Consider the following 26,279-nt stretch of genomic DNA (forward strand, 5'->3'; position numbering starts at 1 on the left):
TGTGGGCTCACTTTTCCTTGTGTAAATCTGGCGCTTCTTACTGTAAAAGATTGTTTATAGTGGAACACGGCCCCTGGTTCACTGCCACACAGACTCTAATGCTTTACAATGTCATTGTTGCTTGGAGGGGTTTCAGCTTAGTAACTATAAAGCGATGATCCTTGTGACCTGATGTGACTTGAAATCTAAAATGCGTCACACTTCACTGCAGTTTTCAAGCCCTTCTGTTAATAAATTATATTCTTATAGTCCTTTTTTAACTTCATAACTTTCCTATTTGCTCACTGTTTTGTGTATCCCCAGTATAATCATATAATCAGGAAGTGGCTAAAGCTGAGTGAACTGGAATTAAACCCCATCCTCAGACTCATTTGGCTGATATTTTGAATTTATTCAAATGTGTTGCCTTTGCATGACAAACCAGTGAAAGAATGGTTGGGACACCTTGATAATGGTTAATGTCAACACGTATACAGAAAGAAATTCACAAACAATTAAATAAACTACATCTTTTACAGTACCTCAATTTCTCAAGCAAATCTTTTTTTTTTTTTTTTTTTTTAAAAAAAAGGTTTAAGCTTGTGTTTTTCTGAAGCCACAATCTGATAGTGAGTCACCTCCCAGGTAGGGCTGAAATAGAGCAGAGGCGACCAAAAAGCCATACCAGCCACTTGAAACAATCAGTGCACTTCCTCACTACGTCAGTTTGGGGTAATGTAGTGGAACTTAACAAAATACAGACAGGGACATATAAAGATGTTTTTTTCTGGTCAAGTTTGTGTAAATAAAATAGCTTTTTTCCTATTTTGCTGTGGCCCTTGTGATGTTCCAAATCTCTGGAGATGTTCAGCTATAATGGGCCATCTGTCGGCGTGTGTCGACATTCAGTTATGCATGTGGGGTGTGAAGAGTGCAATGTTTAAAGCTGGAAGGAGATGTTTATTTTGGTGGAAGCTTTCATTTTAAAACCCAGTGGTGAAACTGAGTTTTATTTTGTCTCTGATTGCCAAACGCAAGCAGCTGAATTTCCACCAGATTCCCTCATTAAATACTGAAATAAAAAAAAAAAACTCTACTCTGCTCTCCATTTGAACTCCCATTCCGCATGAAAGCAGGAGTTGGGTATTCAAACTGCTCTCTGAATGTGTGCTGATAGTGTGAAGTGTCTTTTGAACTGTCCTTACTGAGAGGACTGCCATTGTTGCCCTCCAATCTCAGCTCAGTCGTACAGCAGATTTACCGTCCCAAATGACGGGGAATGATGAGCTATCGACCGGGCTCAGGCTGCCGTGACGCATACTGGTGCTCAGTACTCTGCAGAGAATATACTCCTCAATCATTTGATAAGCCCCATCAGATCATTGAAACGTAGATCTACTTTATTCACTTCTTTGTCTCTGCTGCTTTTGTGGTGCAGTCATTTAGGTTTCTACATTTGCCATTGATAAAATAATGGAAACATTAGCATGAAATCATTTCTGCATTTCAGTAGGGATCTTTTTCTTTTATCTCCAAAGATGTATTCTGTCTTTAGTATTCAGCTGTTATCAAACTATATTTAGCTTTAGTGCAATGGCAAAAATATGGCAACATAAGAGAGATTAAATTGTATGACCCTGAGAGAGTAGAGGGGAAAAATTATTGGAAGATTATTAAATACCAGTGATACTTCAATTTGACATCATGGACTCTTTTGAGGCATGACTTTAAAGCAGCTCTAATATATTGTTTTGTAACAGCAAAGGATTACACAACTGCTTATAAGTAAACGATGTTGCTCGTGGCCAAAAACTCCCAAAGAATATTCACTAAACTCTGTAGCTTCTCTGTTCATAGTAACTTGAAGCTGATGCTTATTTATTCTTTTCTGGACTATAACCTTTCCATTTTAATTCAGTGCCTCTGTTCTCATCAAGAATTTTTTTTCCACTGCAGGCACTATTTCTTTCTTTTAAAGTTACATATTTAACTGCAGTGTTTTAAATCCTGCATTTGTTTCATCTGTGTTAGCCAGCATTCTTTTTCTCTGCCTTTTGTAGGTATAAATGCTGGGTTTATTGAAGCACCAGCAATGTAGATTTGGGGAATAACAGGAAACCCTGGGTAGGATTGTGTATTATGTACACAGGGGTATAAACTCCATAGATGCTTTTAAAAGGTGATAATAGCTATGCCATTGTTGCGTTTACAAGTTCTTTTTGCTGTCCTCGGGTGTCTAGCAAATTAGCTGTTGCAATGCGTGTAGACAGTTTTGTTCACCCTGTCCTTAATTAGTATGACATTAGTACGTTATAAAGGGTGAATTGCTGTTCCTTCCATCTGCGAGCAGCAGAGTAAGAAACTGTATATTAGGACCATGTAACGCCATGTAATGTAAATTGGATAATTTTGAACCAAGCTGATGCTATAAAGACACAGATTAAAATCAGACAGCAGTTTATTGTATACATTTTCAGTAACTCAGCAATGATGTTGGCACACACATATTTTGCATCATCAGAAATCATATGCATCTCACCAACCAGAGCTCATGGTGGACATCTTGACTGTGTTGTGTTAAAGGACCTTTACAAGGTCATCTGATTGGACAATAATTTAATATTTGGTTGACATTCCAAATATTTGGCTCTGTCTTAGAGGTTGCGCATAGATTTTCATTAAAACATAGTTGAGTTTCACTATTCTAGCTGTTGGCTGTCCTGTCATTCAAACCCTCATGGTTCATTGTCAGGTACACTGTCATCCTAAAAGACACTGCACCACCGAAAGAAGTTGATTTCGTTAAATCCTTATGTAAATGTTAATTTGTGTGTGATTTTCCTACCATCTAAGAGCTTTGGTTAACAGGATCAACATTCATGAATTACGCTCCTTCAAGACTGGGCTTCATAAGGAGACAGTGTTTTAAATGAGTCCAGTTCATTCAGTGCAATCCCAATTATTTTATTTGCCCAGTATCTCATTTCCTGCAGGATTTAATTTATTTTTATTGCCGTTGTTTCAGGCACTGTCATTGTGCTCTAGGCAACCCAACATTAAATTTTTGTCATTACTTTTTGTGTGTGTGGGTGTGTGTGTGTGTACGTGCACACCTGTGTGAGGTTTTTTTATTCTGAAACATTTATTTTTCAATCCCACGCTTAAATTGATTTATTTAGTTTGACCATTTAGAATGAACTTGCAAATTTTAAAACTTACAGACAGAAGTAAAAATAAGACGGTCTACTGAGTAAATAGAGAAATGCTCACTACACTAATTACAAGTGCATAATTTTATAATATTTGCTCTGAATCTTGACACCCATTGTAAAAAGTAAAAACACAATAACATAAAAAATAATATACAGTGTGTTTTGCTGTTTTTCTTGGAGTTTCAGTCTACTCTGAACTATCTTTCTGTTTCAGTGTGAAATGTCTGCAGCCTCTAACTATATATTTACTGCAGAAGAACAGGCTTGCACCCTCTGGCCATTTCACAGCCTTTTTCTTTTGAGTGCTCACGTTATAACTATTGCAGGCTGTGAGTGGATCTCTTTTGACTTCAGCCTCACTTTATCACCTGCTCTTGTAGAGGAGGTCAGAGTATCTCTGCAGTCACTATAGAGCCGTCATTTCCAACCAAAGCCATTCGTACCGCAGAATATTTCTGTAGTTATTAAATTATCAGCCAAGAGTGATCAATAAACAGTACAACTAATTAGCTAAGAGGAATGTATAAATACTTGACATTATCCAGATAGAAGTTAATGGATAAATGATTGAAATAATACACAAAAGATAAGGTACCTAATGGATAGATAATGAAATAATTAACTAAATCATGTAAGCCATCATTAAGCTAATTTCTAAACAGCTAAAACAATAAGCCATCAGTAAGTAAATGAATTAATACTTGAAACTTTAAGCTGACAGCAAGCTAACGGATAGATGGTTGAAATATTAAGCCAACATTAAGCAAATGAATAAATGTTAAAAGTAACGTGCAAACAGTAAGCTAATGGATAAATGTTTGAAATAATATATAGCAGTACGCTAATGGATAAACAGTAGAAATAATAACGCGGATGGATATAAAGCTAAAGTGATTAACAAACTAAACATATGTTCATAGATAAATACTTAAAAGAATGAGCTAAAAGTAATAGTAAATGATTAGGATATAGCTCAAAGCAGTGGAGATGATTTGCTAAAAGCAAGTTACTTAATGGGTATATGGTAGAAGTAAACATGGATAGATAAACGGTTGAACAAATTAAAAAGTATGGATAAATGTCCACCCCATGAATGAATGCAAACTCACAGCATACATGAAAGTACTTGTGTCTGCCTGATAGGACTGTGGGGGTAAATCAGACAGAAAATGTGAGCACGTCATACTAAATAGTACACACTCATTGGACCTAAGCTGCGGCTTCTCTGTCCAAATGCCATTTAAATTTAGTTTGTTTCCTCCATTATGTCCTTTAGTAATACTCAAAAATCTTTTATTTCCAATGTTTCAAGGCAAAGCTTCCTCTTAAAAATGTGTTCGAGCTGCCATTGGAGTTACAGAGTGCATGTGTAACATGTTAGCTAAGCTAATGTGTGCTCTATGTTCATCTAGGTGTTGGCTCTGTTTGAAGAAGGAGAGGAGACAACAACTGCCTTTGTAGAGCCTGTTGTAATTCTTCTTATCCTCATCGCCAATGCTGTTATTGGGGTCTGGCAGGTGAGATATGCTCCTCATCCTATGTCTGTGTGTAATGTATGTACACATTGGTTCTTTCTATTTACGTTCACGTCTACTAAGGCTAAATATGGCAAACATGACAGTAAGGTTAAAACATGTATCCTGTACCAGCTATTACCATGTACATGAGTTCATGGATGTCTTATTCATGAAATATATTGAAAACGAGACTGTGTTAGCAAATGCTAACGTCTGTATGTTTAAAGCAGTCAAGTTTGTGCATAAAGTCAAATCATTAGCAAATCACGGAGCTCATGCAAAATACTCTCTCTATTTGTCTGTGTTGAAGAAGAAGCAGGAATTGTTGATGCATCCATCCCAAAAACCATTATTGGAATAAAGACATTGCTCAGAGTTTATCTTGGTTTGTTGTTTGGACACAATGTAACAAGTCACTTTTTAAAGCAACGCCAGCATTTGTACAGACATTGGTGTCTCAACAATACATAGTATTTCTTTAACAAAAGCGTCTCTTCCCCTTTGTGTGTTTGCTTTACACATTTTTTCATGAAATAAAGTTAATAAAAACTTTTTCATGCACACCTTTTATTGTACATCATTCAAAAAGAAATTTTATAATTGTCCTTGACATGACTTTCTTTTCCACATCTCTGCACAGGAGCGAAATGCAGAGAATGCAATTGAGGCTCTAAAAGAGTACGAACCAGAGATGGGAAAAGTGTATCGCATGAACCGCAAGGCTGTCCAAAGGATCAAAGCCAGGGATATCGTCCCAGGAGACATAGTGGAGGTGGCAGGTTAGCTGCAGCTGCACGCAGCCAAACTTTTACTGTCACTCACTGAGGCTAATTTATGCTTTATGTACCTCCAGAGGAGGCTCACTGCTGTCACCTAGCTGCCTCTATGCTTCTGTTGTCACTGGCATGCACAAAAACACACTCACACAGCGTTTGCCACCCATTCATAAGTCTGGAACCACTATTGGAATATCTCAAACTAGATTACATAAGAGTCTTTTCTCTAGATGTGCAGGTGCCAGGGCTGCTATCCAGTTGTGTCTGTTTGTGTGTGTGTGAGGTTCTGTGCAAGTGTCTGTGGTCAGTTCTTGTATTTAAGGCCCAGTTTAATTTTCCACAGCTTTCCCCTTCCCTTTGCTTTCCATGCTCTCAGTCTCACCACCTGGATGCTGCTGGATGTTTGTCAGTTCCTCATTCACACTCCTCCATGTTACATGCACATACAGACAATCCCCCTGCTGTAAACTCGCCCATGTGTGGGCAGCTTTGGCTAAAAATAGTCTGGTTGTTACTCTGACTCCAGAACATCTGTGTATGCCAGACTAAATGTGCACACACTCACAGGGCTAAGGAGATCAATTTCCCATCAACATGACCAGTTTTTGGAGTGTAATCCTTAGCTTTGCATGGCTTGTGATTCGTCTCAGGTGGCTCTGACTGATGTGTGGAAAAAGAGGCAGAATTCAGAACGTGTGTGTGAGAGATTGCAGTGTTCATTCATAATCACAACATAGTGTCAAGGAGAGGGATATACACAGCAGTGGTCGCAGTGAAGGCGTGGATTTCAGCTCAAGGTTTCAAAAGTTAAAATGTAATTATCCATATAAGTAACTATCACTGAAGGCACTCAAACCATTTCCCACAGGCACGTCAGTTATAAATAATATTCACATTTTCTCCCACTGTTTACAGAGAATGTAGTTTACATTAAACTTGAAAGACTTATTTTGTGTGTGGTTTTTGTGACGGATGGCACTTCCTTGAAATTTGAGCTTGTTACAGCTGGTGTCCTCACTCATACATGCATGCACTCACAGCCAGGCACAGACAAGCCCACACAGGTAGCTAGCACCAAAATGACTCTCCTCAGCCCCCACCTACCGTCACTACCATCACTGTCAGTGTCAGCACCAACAGCGTCACCATGACAACATTCTCTGCTCCGTTCATCTCATCTGTGGTACTGAAGTTCACGACACAAGAACCATCTTCTGTTTAAATAAGGGTTTAATATTATTGCTGACTGTCAGCAGCTGGTAGTGGGTCAATGAGGACTGTCCTATTGTGAAAGAAAGGAGGAGCATACAGTAACAATGACTAATTTTAAAATTCAGTATTGTATTATGATTATTTTACGGTTTGTAGGTGTAGATGTATATACACTTTTGCTTTTATTGGTAGAATAATACCTCATTGGCCTTACCTAAACTCACGCAAATGTTATGGTTGAAAGAGGAATGACAGTTAATACCAAATATGGCATTAACTGTAAAAGTATGTCTCTGCTGATGACAAAGCAATGGCTGAAGCTGGAAATCTAGCTTGTCTCAACGACTGAATGTATTTACTGTGAAAATTTACTTCACAGCAGGTATGATGGCGATGGATCTTTGTAAAATATACTCTGTTTATTCAGCACTTCATTCTGTCTGACATAATGTTGTTGCTAAGCACTTTTAAACGGGCATAAACAGCTGAGGTAGTTACTGAACCACACTCTTCTCACTTCGAAAAAATGTATGTCAAGCATCTTCAAGCTGACTCCACTGACTAAGACATGCAGGTATATGATGACAAAGAAAACAAATGGTTGTTTTTGCTACATCACTCCATTGATTTCCCAGCCTTTCATGTTCTTGAGATCATCCTGTGGTTGTTCCACCTAACTTGATACTGGGGGGGTTAAATAAACGGTATGAAGTTATTGGAAAAGGATGTTGTTGACCACAAGTGCCTTTGAGGAGAGAAAAGAGCATAAATATATTTACTTAACTTTCCACCACTCCTGTCTGCCTGCCTTCTTGTAGACTGCCTGCGATTCCAGCCACGGTTACGACACAGTTGTGATTTGCACTTCCACTGGAACTTTCCTTGGCTTTTTAAATGGGTTGACTGCCACGGTCAGGTTGTCAGGAACTCCTAGAGGATTTACACAGGACGTGAAGAGAAGGAAAGCTGCAATGAGCCATTCCTTGTAACAAGTCACGGTTCTCCTGCATGTGAAGGAAGATCCCTCTTGCAGCATATTATGCAATATTTTCAGATCTTGTTTGGAGTCCAGTTTTACTTAAATGGAAGGAGAGTTCTGTCTGCCCAAACAAGCTGACTTCATCGTTTGTTTTGGCAAGTCCGTAAATTAGTGAATACTGAGGTACAATGATGATTTAAAATATTTTTCATGATGTTTGAAATTGAAACTTCTAACAATAACGTCCAGACAAATTTTTGATCTTCATAATATTTAAAAGTCTGCATATCTGAACTCGGCGTGACTGTATTGAGATTTAAATTTCTGTTCTCGCACATGGAGGATGTCTGTGGGAGGCAATGGCAGAAAGGGGAGCCAGAGTCTGTGGGTAGGCGTTTGAAAAGCCTCTCTTTTCTGCCATCGGCCAGTCCTGCTAGAGTGAACCTATAGCCTCCAGCCATCTCCCACACAAACAGAAAACACACCTCCCCCTCCGCCTCTCCCACTCTTGTTCTCTCACAATCCATGGATAGCTGACAGTGAAATGTTGAGAAATACGGAAATGAAAGTAGTGTCTCCTATACTGCACACATTTCTCTGTCTCTCATTCTCCGTCTCTGTCTCCCATCAGGAACGGATGTAGTAAAATTCACTTTGAGTCTCAGAAAACTGAGAAAATGTAAAGAGGAGATGATGAAGCTTGTAGAGATGGAGGGAAAAAAAAAGATTCTGACACTTATCAGCATGAGGCCACTTTGAAAAATTTTCACAGTTCGGTGTGCCCATACAGAAGACGTAGTCCCTGTTCAGTGACCTTTAGTGTGTGTATGTGTAGATGCAAAACAGAAAACAAAGAAGATTTCCAAACCTTTACATGTTGAAAAACTGACAGATTTAGTAGGGAGTCCTTGCTTTTGTTGTGATTAATGCTGAGAAGTAAAGACGGCTAAGAACTCTGAGTTGGCATTAATGAGATGCTTCTTATACAAAGTAACGAGGAGGTCTTTTCTCCTCTCTGTCATACTGGAAAGAAACGACTAAAGAGTGTTACATTTGTCTGCAGCAATTTCCCACTCCTCTGCTCTGAGATCATCATCACTGATTGCATCAAACGATCCATTTTTCACAAGTCTGCTCTGTCCTACTAGTAAGAGAATATTTCCATTAAATGTTCATTGTCAGGCTTTAATAAAGAGGAAATAATAACCATTTTGTTTTGGGGCACTGAATGCATATAATTCTCTGGCTTTGAAATACGAGTTTAATAAGCAGGCTTAACAAGCAGACTGTTACACTGTGGTGGGAGAGATGAAAAGCATTTTATACATTTAATGAAGGCTGCATCTGTAGTTTGTCTGACGTGTGAGGAAGTGGTATATGATAGGAACAGGGAGAGGTGCAGGGAGAAGAGAGAACAAGAGGAAGGGAAAATAATCGATCATTTTAAAGCAGCAATGTGACTCCATCAAGGTTGTATCGAGCTGTTGTTTACCTGCGGCTGCAGCCTGAGCCTGGACTGAACCCACCAATGTTTCTTTGCTCAAAGGATTTATTGTTTGAACACTGACGTTCAATAAGGTGTAACTGAGTGTTCACCTGCAGCAATACTTAAAGGTGCAAGACTTTCCTGTAGGGTTTCGCACAAGTCAGATCTTTAGATAGCAAACTTATTAGAAGTACATATTGTCTCTTCACTCTCCGGTGTCTGTCTATTATTACATACAGTCAGTAGTAGTAATAGTACAGATACTCATGGCACCCATAGCCTGAAGTGTTACTGCTGTAATACCCCAGCCTTTCTTCTAGTGCAACCAGCAGAGTAACATTTTCACTTGTTTAGTGAGAAAAGTTGACATCTACTAGACAGAGTCATGTAGTTGTTTTGATGTATGTGCATTCTCATGACTTTTCTGAGCCCCTCATTTGCCTTTTGAGTAACATATCTCAATAGCGATCGGATTAGTCAATCATGTAGGGGCTGGAGAGGACAATCAGGGGCCTCTACCTTACTGCCAGGCTGTGTTGTTGGTCTCTTCAGTGCTTCGCTCTGCTGTGCTCTGGAGGAGGGTCTTGGCCAAAGAGACCCTCAATTGTTGGATCAATTGTAAAAAGTGTCACAGATATCCTACAAAACTAATGCAATCACAACATCCTCAGCTGTACTCTACACCTACTGCTTTCTAGTTAGCAATTGTTAGTATGCTAGTATGTTAGTTTATCGGTTAAACCAACAAAATGGACATAATAAAGGTTGAAAGTCTGCATGTTAGTATTGTCACTGTGAGCAGGATGGCATTTACAGTTTGTTGTGACAGTCGCCTTTTAAGTACAGCCTCACAGATGCTTGCATGGATGCAGACTCTTGTTGACCTTCAGCAGATGTGTTTTCTTTTAATATTTTGACATTAACTTTTATTCATCTAAGCCTGAAGTGTTTTTATTATTTTTTATTTTTTGTTAGTTGGTGACAAGGTGCCTGCTGACATCAGAGTGACCTCAATAAAGTCCACCACCCTGCGGGTAGACCAGTCCATCCTCACAGGTACTTTACAATCTTGCTTTAAGGCTTTCACCTAATTGTGAAGGATTTGCTCTTGTCTATCTTTTTATTGTGTGAACTTAGAAAACCTAAAGTCATAAGCAGTCTGCAGCAGTGTGTTTTTGTAATACTGTCTATGATAATTTGCACCCTTTTAGGCTGTGACTGTAACTTTGTTTGGCTCTAACTGATGAAAACATGGTCTAATAATCATCTGTTACATGTGCAGATCTAATTATACACAATCTAATCCTGTTTTTTTTAGGGGAGTCTGTCTCCGTCATCAAGCATACTGACCCTGTTCCTGACCCCAGAGCTGTAAACCAGGACAAAAAGAACATGCTGTTTTCTGTAAGCACGTCCTCTGTAGCTCCTTAAGTAATGTTTATCTTCTGCTTCCATATCAGGAAAAGATGCCGTCAAAGACAAAACTGTACAACCATGACATTTATCACATATTTGAGTGTAATTACTGCAGTGTTTAGAAAACCTTGCATCACTTCTCCAGTGATCTAAAGCCATCTTTTTAGAGGTACACTTAGGATTCATTGCTCCATTTGATTTGGCAATATAAGTTTATATGATTTTATTTTACAACTGATTTGGTCAGACAGATACAAAAATAAGTTTATCCAATATTGATTTTGTCAAATGTATTTCTGCTGCACTTCTTTGTACTTACTTGTTGGTCTTTGATGTCTCAGGGCACAAACATTGCTGCAGGTCGTGCCATAGGTGTTGTAGTTGCTACGGGTGTCACCACAGAGATCGGTAAGATCCGTAATCAGATGGCAGCCACAGAGCAAGAGAAGACACCGCTGCAGAAGAAGATGGATGAATTCGGTCAGCAGCTCTCAAAGGTCATCTCTCTGATTTGTGTGGCTGTGTGGGTCATCAACATTGGCCACTTCGGAGACCCTGTCCATGGTGGCTCCTGGGTCCGAGGGGCGATCTATTATTTTAAAATCGCTGTGGCCCTGGCTGTGGCTGCCATTCCTGAGGGCCTGCCTGCTGTCATCACCACCTGCTTGGCCCTTGGCACACGTCGCATGGCCAAGAAGAATGCAATTGTTCGCAGCCTGCCCTCTGTGGAGACCCTGGGCTGTACCTCTGTTATCTGCTCTGACAAAACAGGCACCCTCACGACCAACCAGATGTCCGTCTGCAGAGTAAGTGACAATCAGGAATCTAAAAATGCTCTTGATCAAATGAGGATTTGACTATAGATAATCAGCTTAGCTTAGAGAGTTACATATTGTGACATATCTTTAATACATCTGAACAGGTTCACAGGAGCACAAAGGATGAATTTAATTTCCACACGCTATCCTAATATTGACACTTCAAAAAACCAACTGACTTATTGCCAACCTGTACAGTTCACCCATCTTTGAGGTTTTTCTTTTTTTCCTTGTGTGTTTTTTTTCTTTTTCCCTTTCATAATTAGGGCTTACAGAAGGCTGGAAAATCCTTGTGGTGTTGTAATGTTTACCTTTACTTGGCAGATTTGATAGCTAATGGTGGAGTAGTAGAGGCTGGCAGGATCCAGCAGCACCCAGAGCTTTGCAGCATTTCACCAGATTAGCTAACACATGCACCAGGAAGGTTCCCAAAATGTCACGTCGCCTAAATAAACTCAGTACAGTGATCCATGCCTTGAACTGTACTGCAAGTTTCAGTGTGCTAATGATGTGTGTGTGTATATATACAGTATAATTACACTGAACAACAAATGCAGAAAGATCTTATCCACAACTGTTCATGTGTATTTCTGTAGCATGTGGCCTCACCCTTTCCTTTGTCAGTGTGTGTGTGTGTGTATAATGTTTGAATACCGACTTTACTCCAAGCACAGAGTAAATGCCAGCGCTGCGGTTTGTCTTGGCTCCTGTTAAGTGTTCAGCACACACACACATATGCACACACACCCCTAATCTCAGTTAGTACCTCCTGCCCTTCCATCCTCTGTCTTCTCTCATCTCATCTCAAATAATGACCTCAGAGTTAGTGGCCAGTTTTATTAGTACAGCAACACTGCTTAAGAGGAGTGGTGTGCCCTCCTCAACATACCTCAAATTTAACATTTTGGCTGTTTTTTTGGAGCCGGAAGAAAGGGTATTTAGATGAGAGGGTGGAATGCCCTGCTTTATCAACTATTTTCATCTCATTTTACAAAAATGAGCATGGTTCGGTCTTCAAAAAATCTTGAAACTAGCAATTGAGACCATAAACTCATTAACAAAATATTTACTTTTAGAAGTAGGGTCATTTTCTCATAGATATCTTGGACTTTCTGCAACCAGGAGTCGCCTCCTGCTGATTGCTGCAGGTTGAAGACCTTTCCACAGTGGCTTCACTTTTCAGACCAGAAGGCTACATCCATCTTCAATGTACAGTCTATGAAGAGGACACCAAACTAGTGATTGAAATCATGCACTCAGTAAGAAAGTGTTTATTGTGGCAACAAATGAAGTAAAAACTTCTATACAACTGGACTTTTTGTTTTTTAAATCAGAAATTGCCCTCTGTATGCTGTTGTAGAGAACGTAGGTTAAAGCACTTTAGCCTCACTTTTCAGACCTGGAAGCTCTGTCCACTTCTTTGTGCTGCTAAGAAAAGGACTCAAAGAGGAGTCATTACCAATAACTGAGGGCAGTGGCTAAGTATCAAGTATTGATCTGACAGTGCAAATTTTTTAGAAGAGCATGACTTGCGATTTAACATTACAAATTGTTTCCTGTTTGCAAAGAGTGGCAAGCTGAAATGCAATGATAACTTCCTGAGAATCAAGAAGCAGGGAAAATAACTAATGCAACAAATAAATGATGGTTTGTGTGTCAGGTACAAAATATATATAAATTGTAATCTTTATATACCAAATCAAGAACAGTCCCTTAGATATTACTCGATCAGATTTTACTGAGTGTAATTTGGAGCGTCAGAACTGAATGGATCAATAAAGTGCTCTCTTCTAGACGTGAGTTTGCTGTTTTATGATCTTTTGCTGATTACTCCAAGCCAAGTAAAACAAAGTTCTGGAGTTTCAAAAATACTTTTTCAAATATGCCTAAGAAAACATATTCAATCTCTAATACATCTGTGGTAATGTGGTTGTTACTAAGCAAAAAATAATAATTTAAAAATTGTTTAGTCCATTTCAAAATGGAGTTTGGTTCAAAGCACTGTGTAATTCCTGTACGATTGACTCTCCGCTCTTGTCGTATAAAAGCCCGCCCCTTGTTGCTCCCCCAGATGACGTGGAGTGTCTCCGTGATTAATACATAGCTGCAGGGAGTTCCCTCTAGCAGGAGGAACACGGAGGAGTGATCTCACCACAACCCTGAAACCCTCCCACACAGAAAAAGAGTGAAACAGGCTGGCGCTGGGTAAACATTGACCTTCTGCTTCCACCTATGCTCCTTGGCTTGCTGCTCTCAGCTCTCTGATGGGCAACAACAGTGCACATGCACATTCACATTCTCACAAAGACAAATCAAACTTCCTCTTTTCAGTTTTTTTCGTCCTGGTGTTTCCTGGAGATAGTATTTTTGTGGTTATTTAACTTGTCCCTCCTCATGTTCATCATACCTTTACCACAGTGAGTCTGCGCTGTTTTAATAGTTTCTGTGCGTCACATGTTTGCTCAAGCTTATCCGTCTGTGCTTATTCCTGGACTGGTCTCCAGCCAGTAACCCTGATAGTGCCATGTGTCTCCCTGGCCACAGCGGTATCCCCATATCAGCAGGATTTCCAGGGATTCCCCCTCTGTGTCCTGACACTGTACTTCCCTTTTCACTTCTCACACACACACACACACACACACACACACACACACACACACACACACTGTTTTTCAATAATTGTGGGGACATACCATTGACTACCATTCATATCTAACCCCTAACCCTAACCTTAACCCAAACCAAAACAATGCCTAACTCTAAAGAAACGTTTTTGCACTTTTACTTTTTTCAGTAACAGCAACATGGCCAAGAAAACACTGTTTAAACTTGTGGGGACCGAAATGAGGTCACCACAAGTGACATTGTTTTCGGGTTTTCCTGCAGTTGTGGGGACATTTGGGCCCCACAAGTATAGCCAGCACCTGACCACACACACGCACACACGCACACACGCACACACGCACACACGCACACACACACACACACACACACACACACACACACACACACACACACACACACACGTAAATCAAAAAGATTAGCCACTATTCATCCCCACACAAGCTCAGAGGACACGAGTAGAAAAAAACAAACTTCTGCCCCTACCACTTAGTCACATGGATCACACTGTGCTTTGTTTCCTTGGAGATTGGATCAGATATTGAGAGAAAACCGACCACGGATGAAAGAACAGCGTAATTTTATTTTTTAGGCTCTTTTTCGTGTGTACAGTATGTCCTTTCATGGAAGTTATTGAGCCCATGAGTTGGTATTATTGGTTTGTTGGAACAGAGAGTACCTAGCCTGATGACCTTTGTGAAATTAAGGATTGAACAGAAGGTTGAAGTTGTGTAAAGGGCAGCACATCCTGAAATGAAACAGAACATCAGGGAATAATGGGGCCAGGAGAATGCAAAGTTAAAAATCCTGTTTACACATCAGTACTGTATCCAGTCTGCTTTTGCTGCTGAATGTTTGTTTTAGTTGTTATTTATAAGTCAGGGCTGGAGCACGGGAATTGAAAATTGTATTAGGTTGTCAACTAATGAGCTAACTGAGTGTGATATAAGTGACTTTTTGAAGTTTTAGTCACTGTCGGTTTATTTGGCCACACCTGTGTTTTCTTGTGATGCAGTGTGTGGATTAATACTACAAGTCCAAGAATTCTTGTGGTAGCAAATCCTTCTACTTGGTCAACTGTTGTAAAAGAATAAATCACCATTTGTAAAGTATAAAGATGTGGATATTCATAATTTTGGCCATTTTTTATTTTTATTTTTGTGTGCTAAAGGATGTCCACTTTTTCTCATCTATAACATTTTTATAGTATAATAGCTGAAAGCTGTTATGTTATGTTCAATTACTCCAACATAGCCATATGTACACTACCGTTCAAAAGTTTGAGCTGACCCAGGCAATTTCATGTTTTCCATGAGTACTCACACTTTTATTCATGTGTTAGCACAATGGCACAAGGGTTTTCTAGTCCTCAATTAGCCTTTCAACTAGCCTAGCCACGCTAGACCCAGGTCTGAAGACGCAAGGGTCTAGGAACTCTCGACAGGGAGGGAGACGGGCTAAAAGGTTGTCTTTCAAATCACTCTGCAGCAATTGGGTAGGTATAATTCAATTCAATTCAATTTTATTTATATAGCGTCAATGACAGTCAAATTGTCTCAAGACGCTTTACAGAACCCATATGCCTGACCCCCAGAGCAAGCCCAAAGGCGACAGTGGCAAGGAAAACACCCTTTTAACAGGGAAAAAACCTCGAACAGAACTCGGTTCTGTATAGGGGGGGACCCATCTGGCCGGACGGGTTGAGAGGGACAGAGGAGGGCAAGGGGGAGGGATGGGAGGAGAGGGAGGGGTGGGAAAAGCAAGGAAAGTACAACACACATTTGGATACATGTATGACAAGATATGTGACACAAACAAAGTATAAGCTAACATTGAAAACTGACTCATAGTTTACTCTTATGATGTGTATGTATATATATATATATATATATATATATATATATATATAGCTAGCAGTAAAATTCAAACAGTATGTAGATTAGCATAACAAGTATAGTGAGGGCGATGCAGAGTTGACTGGTGGAAATGGGGAGCTGGAAGCGGAGGGCTGGAGGAAGGTCAGCAGCAGCATCCCAACCAATGCTATACAACCAATCAGCGCAACGAATAGGCTGACATAGTTCCTAGAGCGCCGGAAATCAGAGGATGCGGTAGTTTGGTGAAGCCTTATTTATACAGTCAATGGGTGACGCTCAAGTATATTACAGACATGTTAACAGAAAGATTATTCAGAGTCTGTGCTAATGCAGCTCAACGACTGTTGTCGACCCTGGCAGAGAATTAAATTCGTTGCCGTGGGTTGTCTAACGCGGCTAGGCTAGTTGTTTCTGGTTGTTTCTGTCAGAATCGTTGCGCCTCTGTCGTCACTTAGTTACGCCCGCCTTCTGACTCTACACTTCATGGTGATTCGTCGGCCAGTTTTAGGAGCATCCAACCTCGAGGCTTACCGAGGGTAACTAGACCCACCCTGGCAGAGAATTAAATTTGTTGCCGTGGGCTGTCTAGCGTGGCTAGGATACCTTTCATGAGCATTAGCTAACACAATGTAGCATTAGAACACAGGAGTGATGGTTGCTGGAAATAGGCCTCTGTACCTCTATGTAGATATTCTGTTTAAAATCAGCCGTTTCCAGCTAGAATAGTCATTTACCACATTAACAATGTCTAGAGTGTATTTCTGATTGATTTAATGTTATCGTCAATGAAAAAAAATGCCTTTCTTTCAAAAATAAGGACATTTCTAAGTGACCCCAAACTTTTGACTGGTAGTGTATGCTGTCCAGAGACGACATCAGTGGACTAAATGTAGTCACCCTGGTAATAATTACTCCATTAAAAGGCTTTAGCTTACCTTTTATGCTCTTGTTCTGGAGGAACAGTGTCTGCTTAAGTATTGTCTTAAGTATTCCATTGGTCTTGTGTTCTTTTTAAATTGATGGCTGCTATGTCAGTGACACATACAAACACACACACACGTGTGCACGTGTGTGTGCAACTGAATATTAATTAATAACTGAAAGTCAAGAGCAGTCACTCATCCTATTGTAAAGTTATGCATGTCTTTCAGATAAGGTGTTTAGATGTGCAGAGAGGCATTGGACTATCAATGATGGTGTATCTCTTAGAAAACAGCAGCCGCTGCATTCCCTCTATGTTTTATCAATATATTAGTATTACCAGTGTGTCGTAAACCATGTTGCCTGGGGGAATTTCAGGAAGAAGATTTGCCAACAAAGCAGCCAACAAAGCAAATCCTTGGACAGCTCTGGGACTGTGCTCTTTCTCCCATCTTCTCTGACTTTTGCTATGTTTTCTAGCGGTTAACTGGAGCGTGTTTGACAGTGTGAGTGCCTGATGAAGCCTTACATCCAGACATATGAGTACTGCAACTCCCATGTTGCATTCATTGTTTAGAAATGCTAAAGTGGGCAAAGAAGTGAAAGTAAAGAGAGCTGCACAAACTAGTATACATTGTGGGTAGTTTTTGACTCTGAATCATTGTAGATTTTCGTCCAGTCACTGGTTGCAGGTTAAAATCCGTCCTTTCAGTAACCACTTGTTCAAGCTAGTTCTTCCTATATGGTATTACTGCGTTTAATAGACATGTGTGGATCTGACCAATATTTGCTCAGACACCATGCTTTGGTAATGATGATGAATTCACTAGAGGCTTTATTTCTATGTCTGTGCTGCATTGTGTTGATATGGCAATTTCTGTGATAACCAGGGAAATAGATTTTGTTTCTAAAAAATTCTGTCTTATATTGCAAGACAGATACAGCCATAGTTTTCTTTTGGGGGAAACTGTAATGTTTATTTTCTGACAAATATTAGGATTAGATTTGCAATACTTTTTTCAATCAGATTTCACTCACTATATAAAAGATGTAAAACATGTGATGGAGAAATACTTCATGAGATACCGTCGATGGCATGACTCACACATTTGCTAAATTGCTGCCTTTCTAATTTGCTATTTGAATTGTTGCAAATCATGACTGTTGATTTGCAATCAATCAGTTGTTCAGCCTTTATTCACAGTGACAATAACAGAACCTATCAGCCTCAGCTGTACTATATTTTATGACAAACTCTCTTGGTTCCACTTGCTGAAGCTGTCACAGTTATAGAGAACAGAACATTTCTTCAAAATATTCAGTGCAGCCAGTAACTGAACTACATCTCAGTCTACCAGACCCTGCCACTGGGTTCTCTTTAGCCCTCCATTAACTATTAAAATTAAAAGGCTATTTTTTTAACATCTCTAAACACAAGCAGACTCATATTTCTTCATTTAATCCAACATAACCTTTTAACAGCAGTGGGTAGCTACAGCACACAAAGATCAATCACAGTTTTGACTAATTAGCTAACTATGTCGCCTCTGTTTGTGTTTGTCGTTCTTCTTCTCCAGATGTTCATCGCAGACAAGGTGGATGAGTCAGGTTGCACCCTGCATGAGTTCTCTATCACTGGTTCAACATATGCCCCTGAGGGACAAATGTAAGTGTCACACTTTACAGACTTATTACTTGATTACCAAAAGACATGAAGTTCATTTTATTGACTCATTTCTTGAAACGTGTGTCAGTGGGCTTTCCAAATTTTTCTTAGATAAAAATTGTAATTTATCCTCCTTAGACCCAAGCTTTGGTTTGGTTTGTATTTTAGTTTTTTCTACTTACTTGGGATAAGGACTAACCAATAAATATAATAACTGGATAATATCTAATATCTGATTATTATGTTTATTACATTTACATTATATATATATATATATATATATATATATATATATATATATATATATATTTTTTTTTTTTTTGGCTAGATTTACATTGTTGTTATTATTATTAGTGGTAGAAGCAGTAATATTAGCATTATTATTAGTATTAACAATATGTCCTTTTGGGGAAAAAAACATGTCCACATATGTGGACGGCAGGTCTTAAGAGGTTAAATGCATCACTTGTTTCCCCTTTTTTCCTGGCTCTTTCATTTTTTTTAGAACATGATAAAATGTAAATAGATGCAGTTAAGCAAAATGTATTGTGGTCTATGGGCCAAGATTTGTTACATCACTTCTAATGAGTCTGAAAAAATGCTTTTAGCTATGCTCTGTGTTCTTATGGAAATTCCTGTGAGAACCAGGGAAATGGTAGTTCCAAATACTTCTGTTGCATTCTGTTGTGTGCAAACTACTTATACATCCATACATTCATAGCAACAATCATAGCACCCATAAGCCTCAGCTGTACTGTTGTCCTATTACACACCTTTTTGGTTGAAGCTGTTGAAGTGTGGAGTGGACTAGGGTAAACAGATTTTCCGTTGTTTGGCCGTTTGGATCTATACTGTCCGATTTGTTTTTTATCTTAGTAAATATGTATTTGTGGAGGACTGCATTCAAACTCATTAGATAGAAGAAGGATTTCAGCAGTTCATTGTGTATGCATGTTTATTTTACTGTTTGGTGAGTACAGCGTTCTGAGTCCGCATGAACCTGTCGATTTCATAACAGCAGAGAGTGGGTTATTGTGTGGGAGCTTCGCTAGCAACGATTGCAGTCTCTACTGGGAAGGGATCCATGGTTGTCATGCAGTTGGCACACACACACAGACACATACACACATTCAAGTACACTGTTTACTACTGTACCACCACTGTTTCTCCAGTCAACTTTGGAATGCTAAACAACCGAATGTTGTCTAGACTCATAAATATTCAGTAGACTACTGTGTCTACGGTGTAGTGAACTGTGAAGTGTTTCTTCCTGGTGCTTTGCTGTTGTGAGTGACACTTGTGTGTGTGTGTGTGTGTGTATCTGTTTTTCTTCCAGACTTGCAGGAAACAAGCCTGTCCAGTGTGGAGACTATGATGGACTTCTGGAATTGGCTACAGTATGCTCTATGTGCAACGACTCTTCACTGGACTACAATGAGGTCATTAACACACAAACATGTTTAATTTTCGATGCAAAACAGATCCATGTGTAGCAGATTGTGAAAGTCTGGTCTTTGCAAATTCCTTTGTGCATCAACACACTGCAGCGACTCCATAAAAGGTAGCACTTGAATACACACACATACTGCTTTCTTTTCTTCAACTGAGCTAATTTTACTCCAATGTATGATCTTTTTCTCTGGTTTGGATTGCTTTTCTCACCTCTTTGTCATCACCATGGTATCATGGTAACCATGCTGAGGAGAGAGGCTAGGGATACAGCACTTCTCAACCTCTATGAATCTTCCCGAGACTAACTGTCTCTATTGTTGTAAATAGTCATTTTGCCACCAATTTTGTACATTTTTGAATAAAGGCAGTGTGTGTGATCAGAGAGGAAAAGAAAGAGGAGTCAAGTGCTGGAGGGGAGGGAGGGGTTTTATTGCTGTCTTTAGTTGGCCCCACAAACAAATAGTGTCTAGTTTGTCATCACTGTTCCAGCTTAACTACTCCACATCTCAGCTCGCAGGGTCACATATTTGAAAACACTTTGCATGTATGACTCAATGCTTATGGTTGATGTAGAGGTGAATGACCTGCAGATTTGCTCACTGCATGTTTGTCTAGGATTTGTTTCATGTGAATAGGGTCTCTCACACTTAACAATGGGTTATATATGTGATTTAAATGATTTCTTTTTGCCTTTAGGTTTCACTTAAAATATATCATTTTAATGACTTCACTGATGGTTGAGACAGCTGGGGGATAACAATACCTTGAGCAGTCCTCAAATGCTTAAAACTTCTGTTCTCTTACAGGCCAAAGGGGTTTATGAGAAGGTGGGTGAGGCCACAGAAACAGCTCTCACTACCTTGGTGGAGAAGATGAACGTCTTCAAGACTGACCTGTCTGGACTCACTAAAGTGGAACGTGCTGGGGCCTGCAACTCAGTATGTTACATTGGAAGATGCTTGTGACCCTGCAATCTGATCTTTATCTATATCTAAAGGTCTCCGGGAGTACTTCTGCATACATGATAAAAGCTCTGTGACTTGAGAAAGAGCTGTGCGAAGTCTAAAGAATAGCTGTTTGAGGATTAGAATCTATATATTTGGTTCAACCACCTCATGTGCAGTCCAGTTGTATTGTGACACCGTAGACCCATTTCTGAGAACAAAGTCAAATTTTACTGGCTACTTAACAGCACCCAGTACTCCATATGGAGTGGATGATCTAATTAGATTTTGGAGCACATTTCTGCATGAATTTGCATATTAAATAGGGAACAGTGATTTCCCAGAAATTGCTCCTTTACACATTAGGCTAACAAGTTCAAATTGATACCAGATACGTAGCATGCAATGACTAATGTGTTGACATAAAGTCTTTGCCACTTAATCTAATTAGCTCAATTAAAAGGAGTCTGGTTTTAACCTGTGAACATGATAAACTCAAGAACAATATATAGTAAAAACTTCATACTGACAGCAAATGACTAATTATGGAGTATATGATCTGATTGGATTGTAGTGGGAGCTGCTGCATACATCTGTGAATTTATAAAACAGTTTTCACCTTTAACCAGTATTGTACTAGTACCAAATAACTGGTATTGTCAGCCTGTGTCAGCCTTAAGACAAAAGTCTTAAGGAGATGGTTGGATATTAGGCAGTCCTAGGGTCTCTTGTTTTGACTCAGACACTATTAAAGAAGTGCCACGCTAAATCTGTGGAGTACCGTTTTAATACCCAATTATAGGTGTTTAAGCCTAGTCTGTGGAGATCAGTGTGTTACTAATCCTTGTTCATTCATTTATCTACAATAAGCACACTGTTTGCTCCCACAACTGGCATATCGGCTGTAGGCTTTGGTCTTCTCAGCATGAATGTGCCAATGAGACTTTAATTACTCATTATACCATACTGTATACTGCCAGAAGGGAGGACATAATGACCTAGTGTGTGCCTACTTATACACATTTGTACTAATTACATTTTCCATTTAAGTCATGTTTTATCAAGGGTGAGTCAACAGGTCAGGGTTTAGTGTGTTACACAGGGACTATTTAATGATACACAAGGCTGCTGATCGACACACATGACTTCAGGCTTTGAAACTGCAAATTTTTGGTTATGATTTAAAAACATCACGCACAAGAAAAACCAAATCATATTTAAACCGCTGTGAAGACATCAAGCTTTAGTGCAGCATTTCTTGAAGTCTGGGCTGGTTTTACACCAATCTAGCTGCAGCAAATTACACTTTTTATTCCCAGCTGATGTGGAAAGTGTTGAACATGGCCTGTGCTGTGTGAGTGACCAATGGATGGCTAAGCTGAGGTTGATGTTTCAGTGCTGAGGGGCTCCAGTTCTAAGCTTGTCCACTCCAGGCTCCGAGGTCATTAGAATCCCTGCTGCTCTCACTTTTGAGAAGCGTAAAAGGGATGGAGGCTGTGGAGTCTCAGATGGAAAGAGCCTTGTAGTGAAGAGTACAGAAGTGAATGTTTGTGTTTTCATTTCAAACGTCTAAATTTGTGCATTGTACCTGCTCAGAGGACAAATAACTTAATGTGGGACATTACTCAACATTAACTTGGATGTTCAGCAAATCCTAGATGAGTTGACCTAAACTTTCCAAATCTCTGCTGGATTGACACAGCTAGCAAAGACAATAAGGAGCTGGAGAATGGTTTCCCCAGCATGGCATGCCAAGACAAACTCACACTGCTCTCCCTGTTTGATAGAGAGAAAAAATTTGTCATAGTGACAGATTTTAGGACATCCATCAGATGTCTGAAGTCCCCTGACAGGGTGTGTGTACACCACAACCATCTGGCTGGACAAGAGAGTATAATCAGTCTTACCCTTTCAGCCTCTTTTGTTCACTACACTCAGCACAGACTCTGAACTAGAGGGACACCTACTGGTGGAAAATGACTTGACACTAAATTCAGGTAATAGACTATATGAATAAGACATGTTTTTACACTGAGCTTTGTTCTTGCAGTGAGCCTGCAAAGATTCTGTCTGTTTTTGTTTATCAGCATTTTGCAGTTCTCTTTCCATATACTTTCACATGTTACTGCCAGTCATTCTTAGAAGGATCAGTATCATCTATGTTGCTGTACACAGACATCTGAGGCAGCAGTCAGACATCTAGACAAGGTGGCTGAGTGGTCTGAAGTATCATCCTTCAGCTGTTAGTAGTGCAGGAAAACCTCTCAGTCTCCCACCTGCTGCCAGTCTGACAAATGCCAATGAATGTTGCTCAGCTCTGTCTCTGACTCTTTTCATCATCTTCTTCTTCTTTGTCATTTCTCCCTCATCTCCCTCTTTTTTCATCCATCAGGTGATCAGGCAGTTGATGAAGAAGGAGTTCACCCTGGAGTTCTCTCGTGACCGCAAGTCCATGTCTGTGTACTGCACCCCTGTCAAACCAGGCTCCCAGAGCAAGATGTTCATTAAGGCATGACTAAATATAACACTTTCAGATAAACACATGCACTTACCTGTCATCACTACTATTTTCATTATTGTTTCATCTTCTACTTTCCTGTCATTTATAATGTGTCTCCTCAGGGCGCTCCAGAGAGTGTAATTGAGCGATGTCAGTACCTGCGGGTTGGAACAGGAAAGGTGACATTGACACCAGCTGTGCGTGACCAGCTGATGTCTAAGATCAGGGACTGGGGGACAGGCAGGGACACCCTGCGCTGCCTGGCACTGGCCACACATGACACCCCGCCACGCAAAGAAGACATGGACTTAGAGAATTCCAGCAAGTTTGCAGAGTATGAGGTACAGCAGAGGATTGTGGGAACATGTAATGTTTAGATCAGGATCTCCATGTTGTTTAGAGTGTTATATTTCAGTCTATTTTCTATAACAAAATGACTTACAGTTTTGATGGGTAATACAGTTTTGAAATCAGTGCCAAAGGTAAAGATGCAAAATGCATCTACTATACTCTACTTTCCCATTTAAAAATGAAATCTAGCGAAAAATATGTCCAGCTCTTCACAGAATGTCGAAATTACTGCTTTTTCTATCAGTTGTGACTGGTTAAATCTTTTACATTTGGTTCTTATGTCCTTGAACAATTCATTGCTGTGTACAAAAGAAAATAAACAGTTTGAGCAGCAGTACAATTAGAAAATGGTTAGTGGAATTTCAGAGGCATCGGAGAGAGATGCCGTTTTCAGATATTGCCCTGTGACAGTTAATCTCTTCCCCTCTCTCACTTTGTTCTACCTTCAGTTGGGGCTCACATTTGTCGGCTGTGTGGGCATGCTTGACCCGCCCAGGAAAGAGGTGATTGGTTCAGTGAAACTGTGCAACGAGGCAGGTATCCGCGTTATCATGATTACAGGAGACAACAAGGGCACAGCTGTGGCTATCTGCAGACGAATTGGCATCTTTGGCGAGGATGAAGACGTGACTGGAAAGGCCTACACGGGCCGCGAGTTTGATGATCTCCCATCAGAGGCACAGAGAGAAGCTGTCAAACGCGCGCGATGCTTCGCCCGTGTCGAGCCAGCTCACAAGTCCAAAATTGTTGGGTACTTGCAGTCATTCGATGAGATCACTGCAATGGTAAGGAGAACGAATGGCACAGCTTGCTCAACTCATAGCTTTAATGACTACTCTGAATCTCTCCTTCTTTCCCCCTGCACTGGCACCTCCTCCCTTCAACTGTTAGTCTTTCTCTGCTTGCTTCAGATCTATGCTTTGTATACTTCTTTCTCAAATATCTTTTTACATGGCAAATGTGAGGCAAAAAGATATTTTCCTCCTCCTTTAGCTGTTTGTTATGTGAATGACTTGTCAGAGATGCATGGGAAGAGGCCAGTGAGGCATGGCATGTTTCAGGTCTCTCTGAGGCTGCTCTCTCAGACAATGCTATCAGAACCTGTCATCTCCAGTCCGCTCTGCTGCTTTCTATCTGACACATTTCTCAGAAGAGGGACTGATCCAGAAGGAAGATGGGAGGAAGGGAGACAACAATATCGCTATTTGCCTGTCAGACTTACCCACCATTCACAGGAGTCTACAGCTGCTTTCAGGCCCTGCCGTGACAGATAAATATCTCTCATGCTAAGCTTTAGCTTAATCCTGTCTGAATCTGAAATGATAATGAGACTTTGCATAGTCAGATAGAAGCTTATTTGCAGCCATCCTTTGTTTGACTCACTGTTTATAGAATAATCTTCACCAAAACTTTCATGTGGGATCAATATTTCAAGAATGAACAACTCTTATTTGAACAAATTCTGTTTTGTGTGCCATGTTGAATAGGCCACACAACACTGGTTTATGAACAACTAAGAAGTAGTTTAAGCTTTTAGTCTTTATCCTTTTTCTATCTTTATTATTTATCCAGCTTTCTGATCTTAAAAAAATCCTTTGTTCTTTAAAAAGGGTTCTTATCTATGAGATATTTTCCTCTTTACAAGTGACGATGCAGCCTCTGAAAACATTTCTTTCTTGAATCTTTATGCAAATATTGTGTGTTGGATTTGAAGATTGTTTAATAAGAAGAAGATCACATAGAATCTTGTGGCTCCTGTTTTTGATGCATTAATGACGGATGTGGTCCCTTATCTTACCAGACAGGAGATGGTGTGAACGACGCCCCAGCCCTGAAGAAAGCAGAGATTGGCATTGCCATGGGTTCTGGTACAGCAGTGGCCAAGTCAGCCTCTGAGATGGTGCTGTCTGACGATAACTTCTCCACTATTGTGGCTGCTGTGGAGGAAGGCCGAGCCATCTACAACAACATGAAGCAGTTCATTAGATATCTTATCTCTTCCAATGTAGGAGAAGTTGTCTGGTGAGTACAAAGATGCCTTGACACTCAGCTGTCTTGTTGGACCATCATCACTATCAGTTTGGCATCCTTGGCTGAAACCTCTTCTTTCTGTCTGTCCACAGCATCTTCCTGACCGCCATCCTGGGTCTCCCTGAGGCTTTGATTCCAGTACAACTGCTGTGGGTAAATCTGGTGACTGATGGGCTACCTGCCACAGCCCTGGGCTTTAACCCCCCAGACCTGGATATCATGGACAAGCCTCCCCGCAACCCCAAAGAGCCTCTCATCTCTGGCTGGCTCTTCTTCAGATACCTGGCCATTGGAGGTAGGCCTCGCTCTGATTTAGCTGCTATGATCTGTATGTGCTTATGTCAGAGTATAGACAAGTTTCCAGTTTAAGTTACAATGCATGTACAGCAAGAAGTTAAAAAAGAACCACAATGATGTGATAGTGTGTGTACTTGCTGCTTGGATTTTAACTACGTCATTCATGCTTACAGTCATCTGTTAACTCTTCCTAGCTAAAATGACGTGGAGAAATAGCCACAAC

General features: G+C 40.1%; 1 protein-coding gene across 2 annotated transcripts in view; it reads left to right on the plus strand.

Annotated features, from left to right (window-relative positions):
• Positions 1-26,279, plus strand: part of atp2a3 (ATPase sarcoplasmic/endoplasmic reticulum Ca2+ transporting 3) — a 52,527-nt gene that overhangs the window by 15,958 nt on the left and 10,290 nt on the right. For both annotated transcript variants that reach the window (XM_022205987.2, XM_022205986.2), the window contains exons 4-16: positions 4,604-4,708; positions 5,349-5,487; positions 10,137-10,217; positions 10,480-10,565; positions 10,919-11,383; positions 18,393-18,481; positions 19,818-19,920; positions 20,740-20,871; positions 23,270-23,386; positions 23,500-23,718; positions 24,178-24,513; positions 25,530-25,750; positions 25,852-26,054. In XM_022205987.2, coding sequence (XP_022061679.2) covers positions 4,604-4,708; positions 5,349-5,487; positions 10,137-10,217; positions 10,480-10,565; positions 10,919-11,383; positions 18,393-18,481; positions 19,818-19,920; positions 20,740-20,871; positions 23,270-23,386; positions 23,500-23,718; positions 24,178-24,513; positions 25,530-25,750; positions 25,852-26,054 — 2,296 coding nt within the window. The remainder of the gene's footprint in view (positions 1-4,603; positions 4,709-5,348; positions 5,488-10,136; positions 10,218-10,479; positions 10,566-10,918; positions 11,384-18,392; positions 18,482-19,817; positions 19,921-20,739; positions 20,872-23,269; positions 23,387-23,499; positions 23,719-24,177; positions 24,514-25,529; positions 25,751-25,851; positions 26,055-26,279) is intronic.

This window comes from Acanthochromis polyacanthus, chromosome 17 (assembly GCF_021347895.1).
Source record: "Acanthochromis polyacanthus isolate Apoly-LR-REF ecotype Palm Island chromosome 17, KAUST_Apoly_ChrSc, whole genome shotgun sequence".
Taxonomy (NCBI): domain Eukaryota; kingdom Metazoa; phylum Chordata; class Actinopteri; family Pomacentridae; genus Acanthochromis; species Acanthochromis polyacanthus.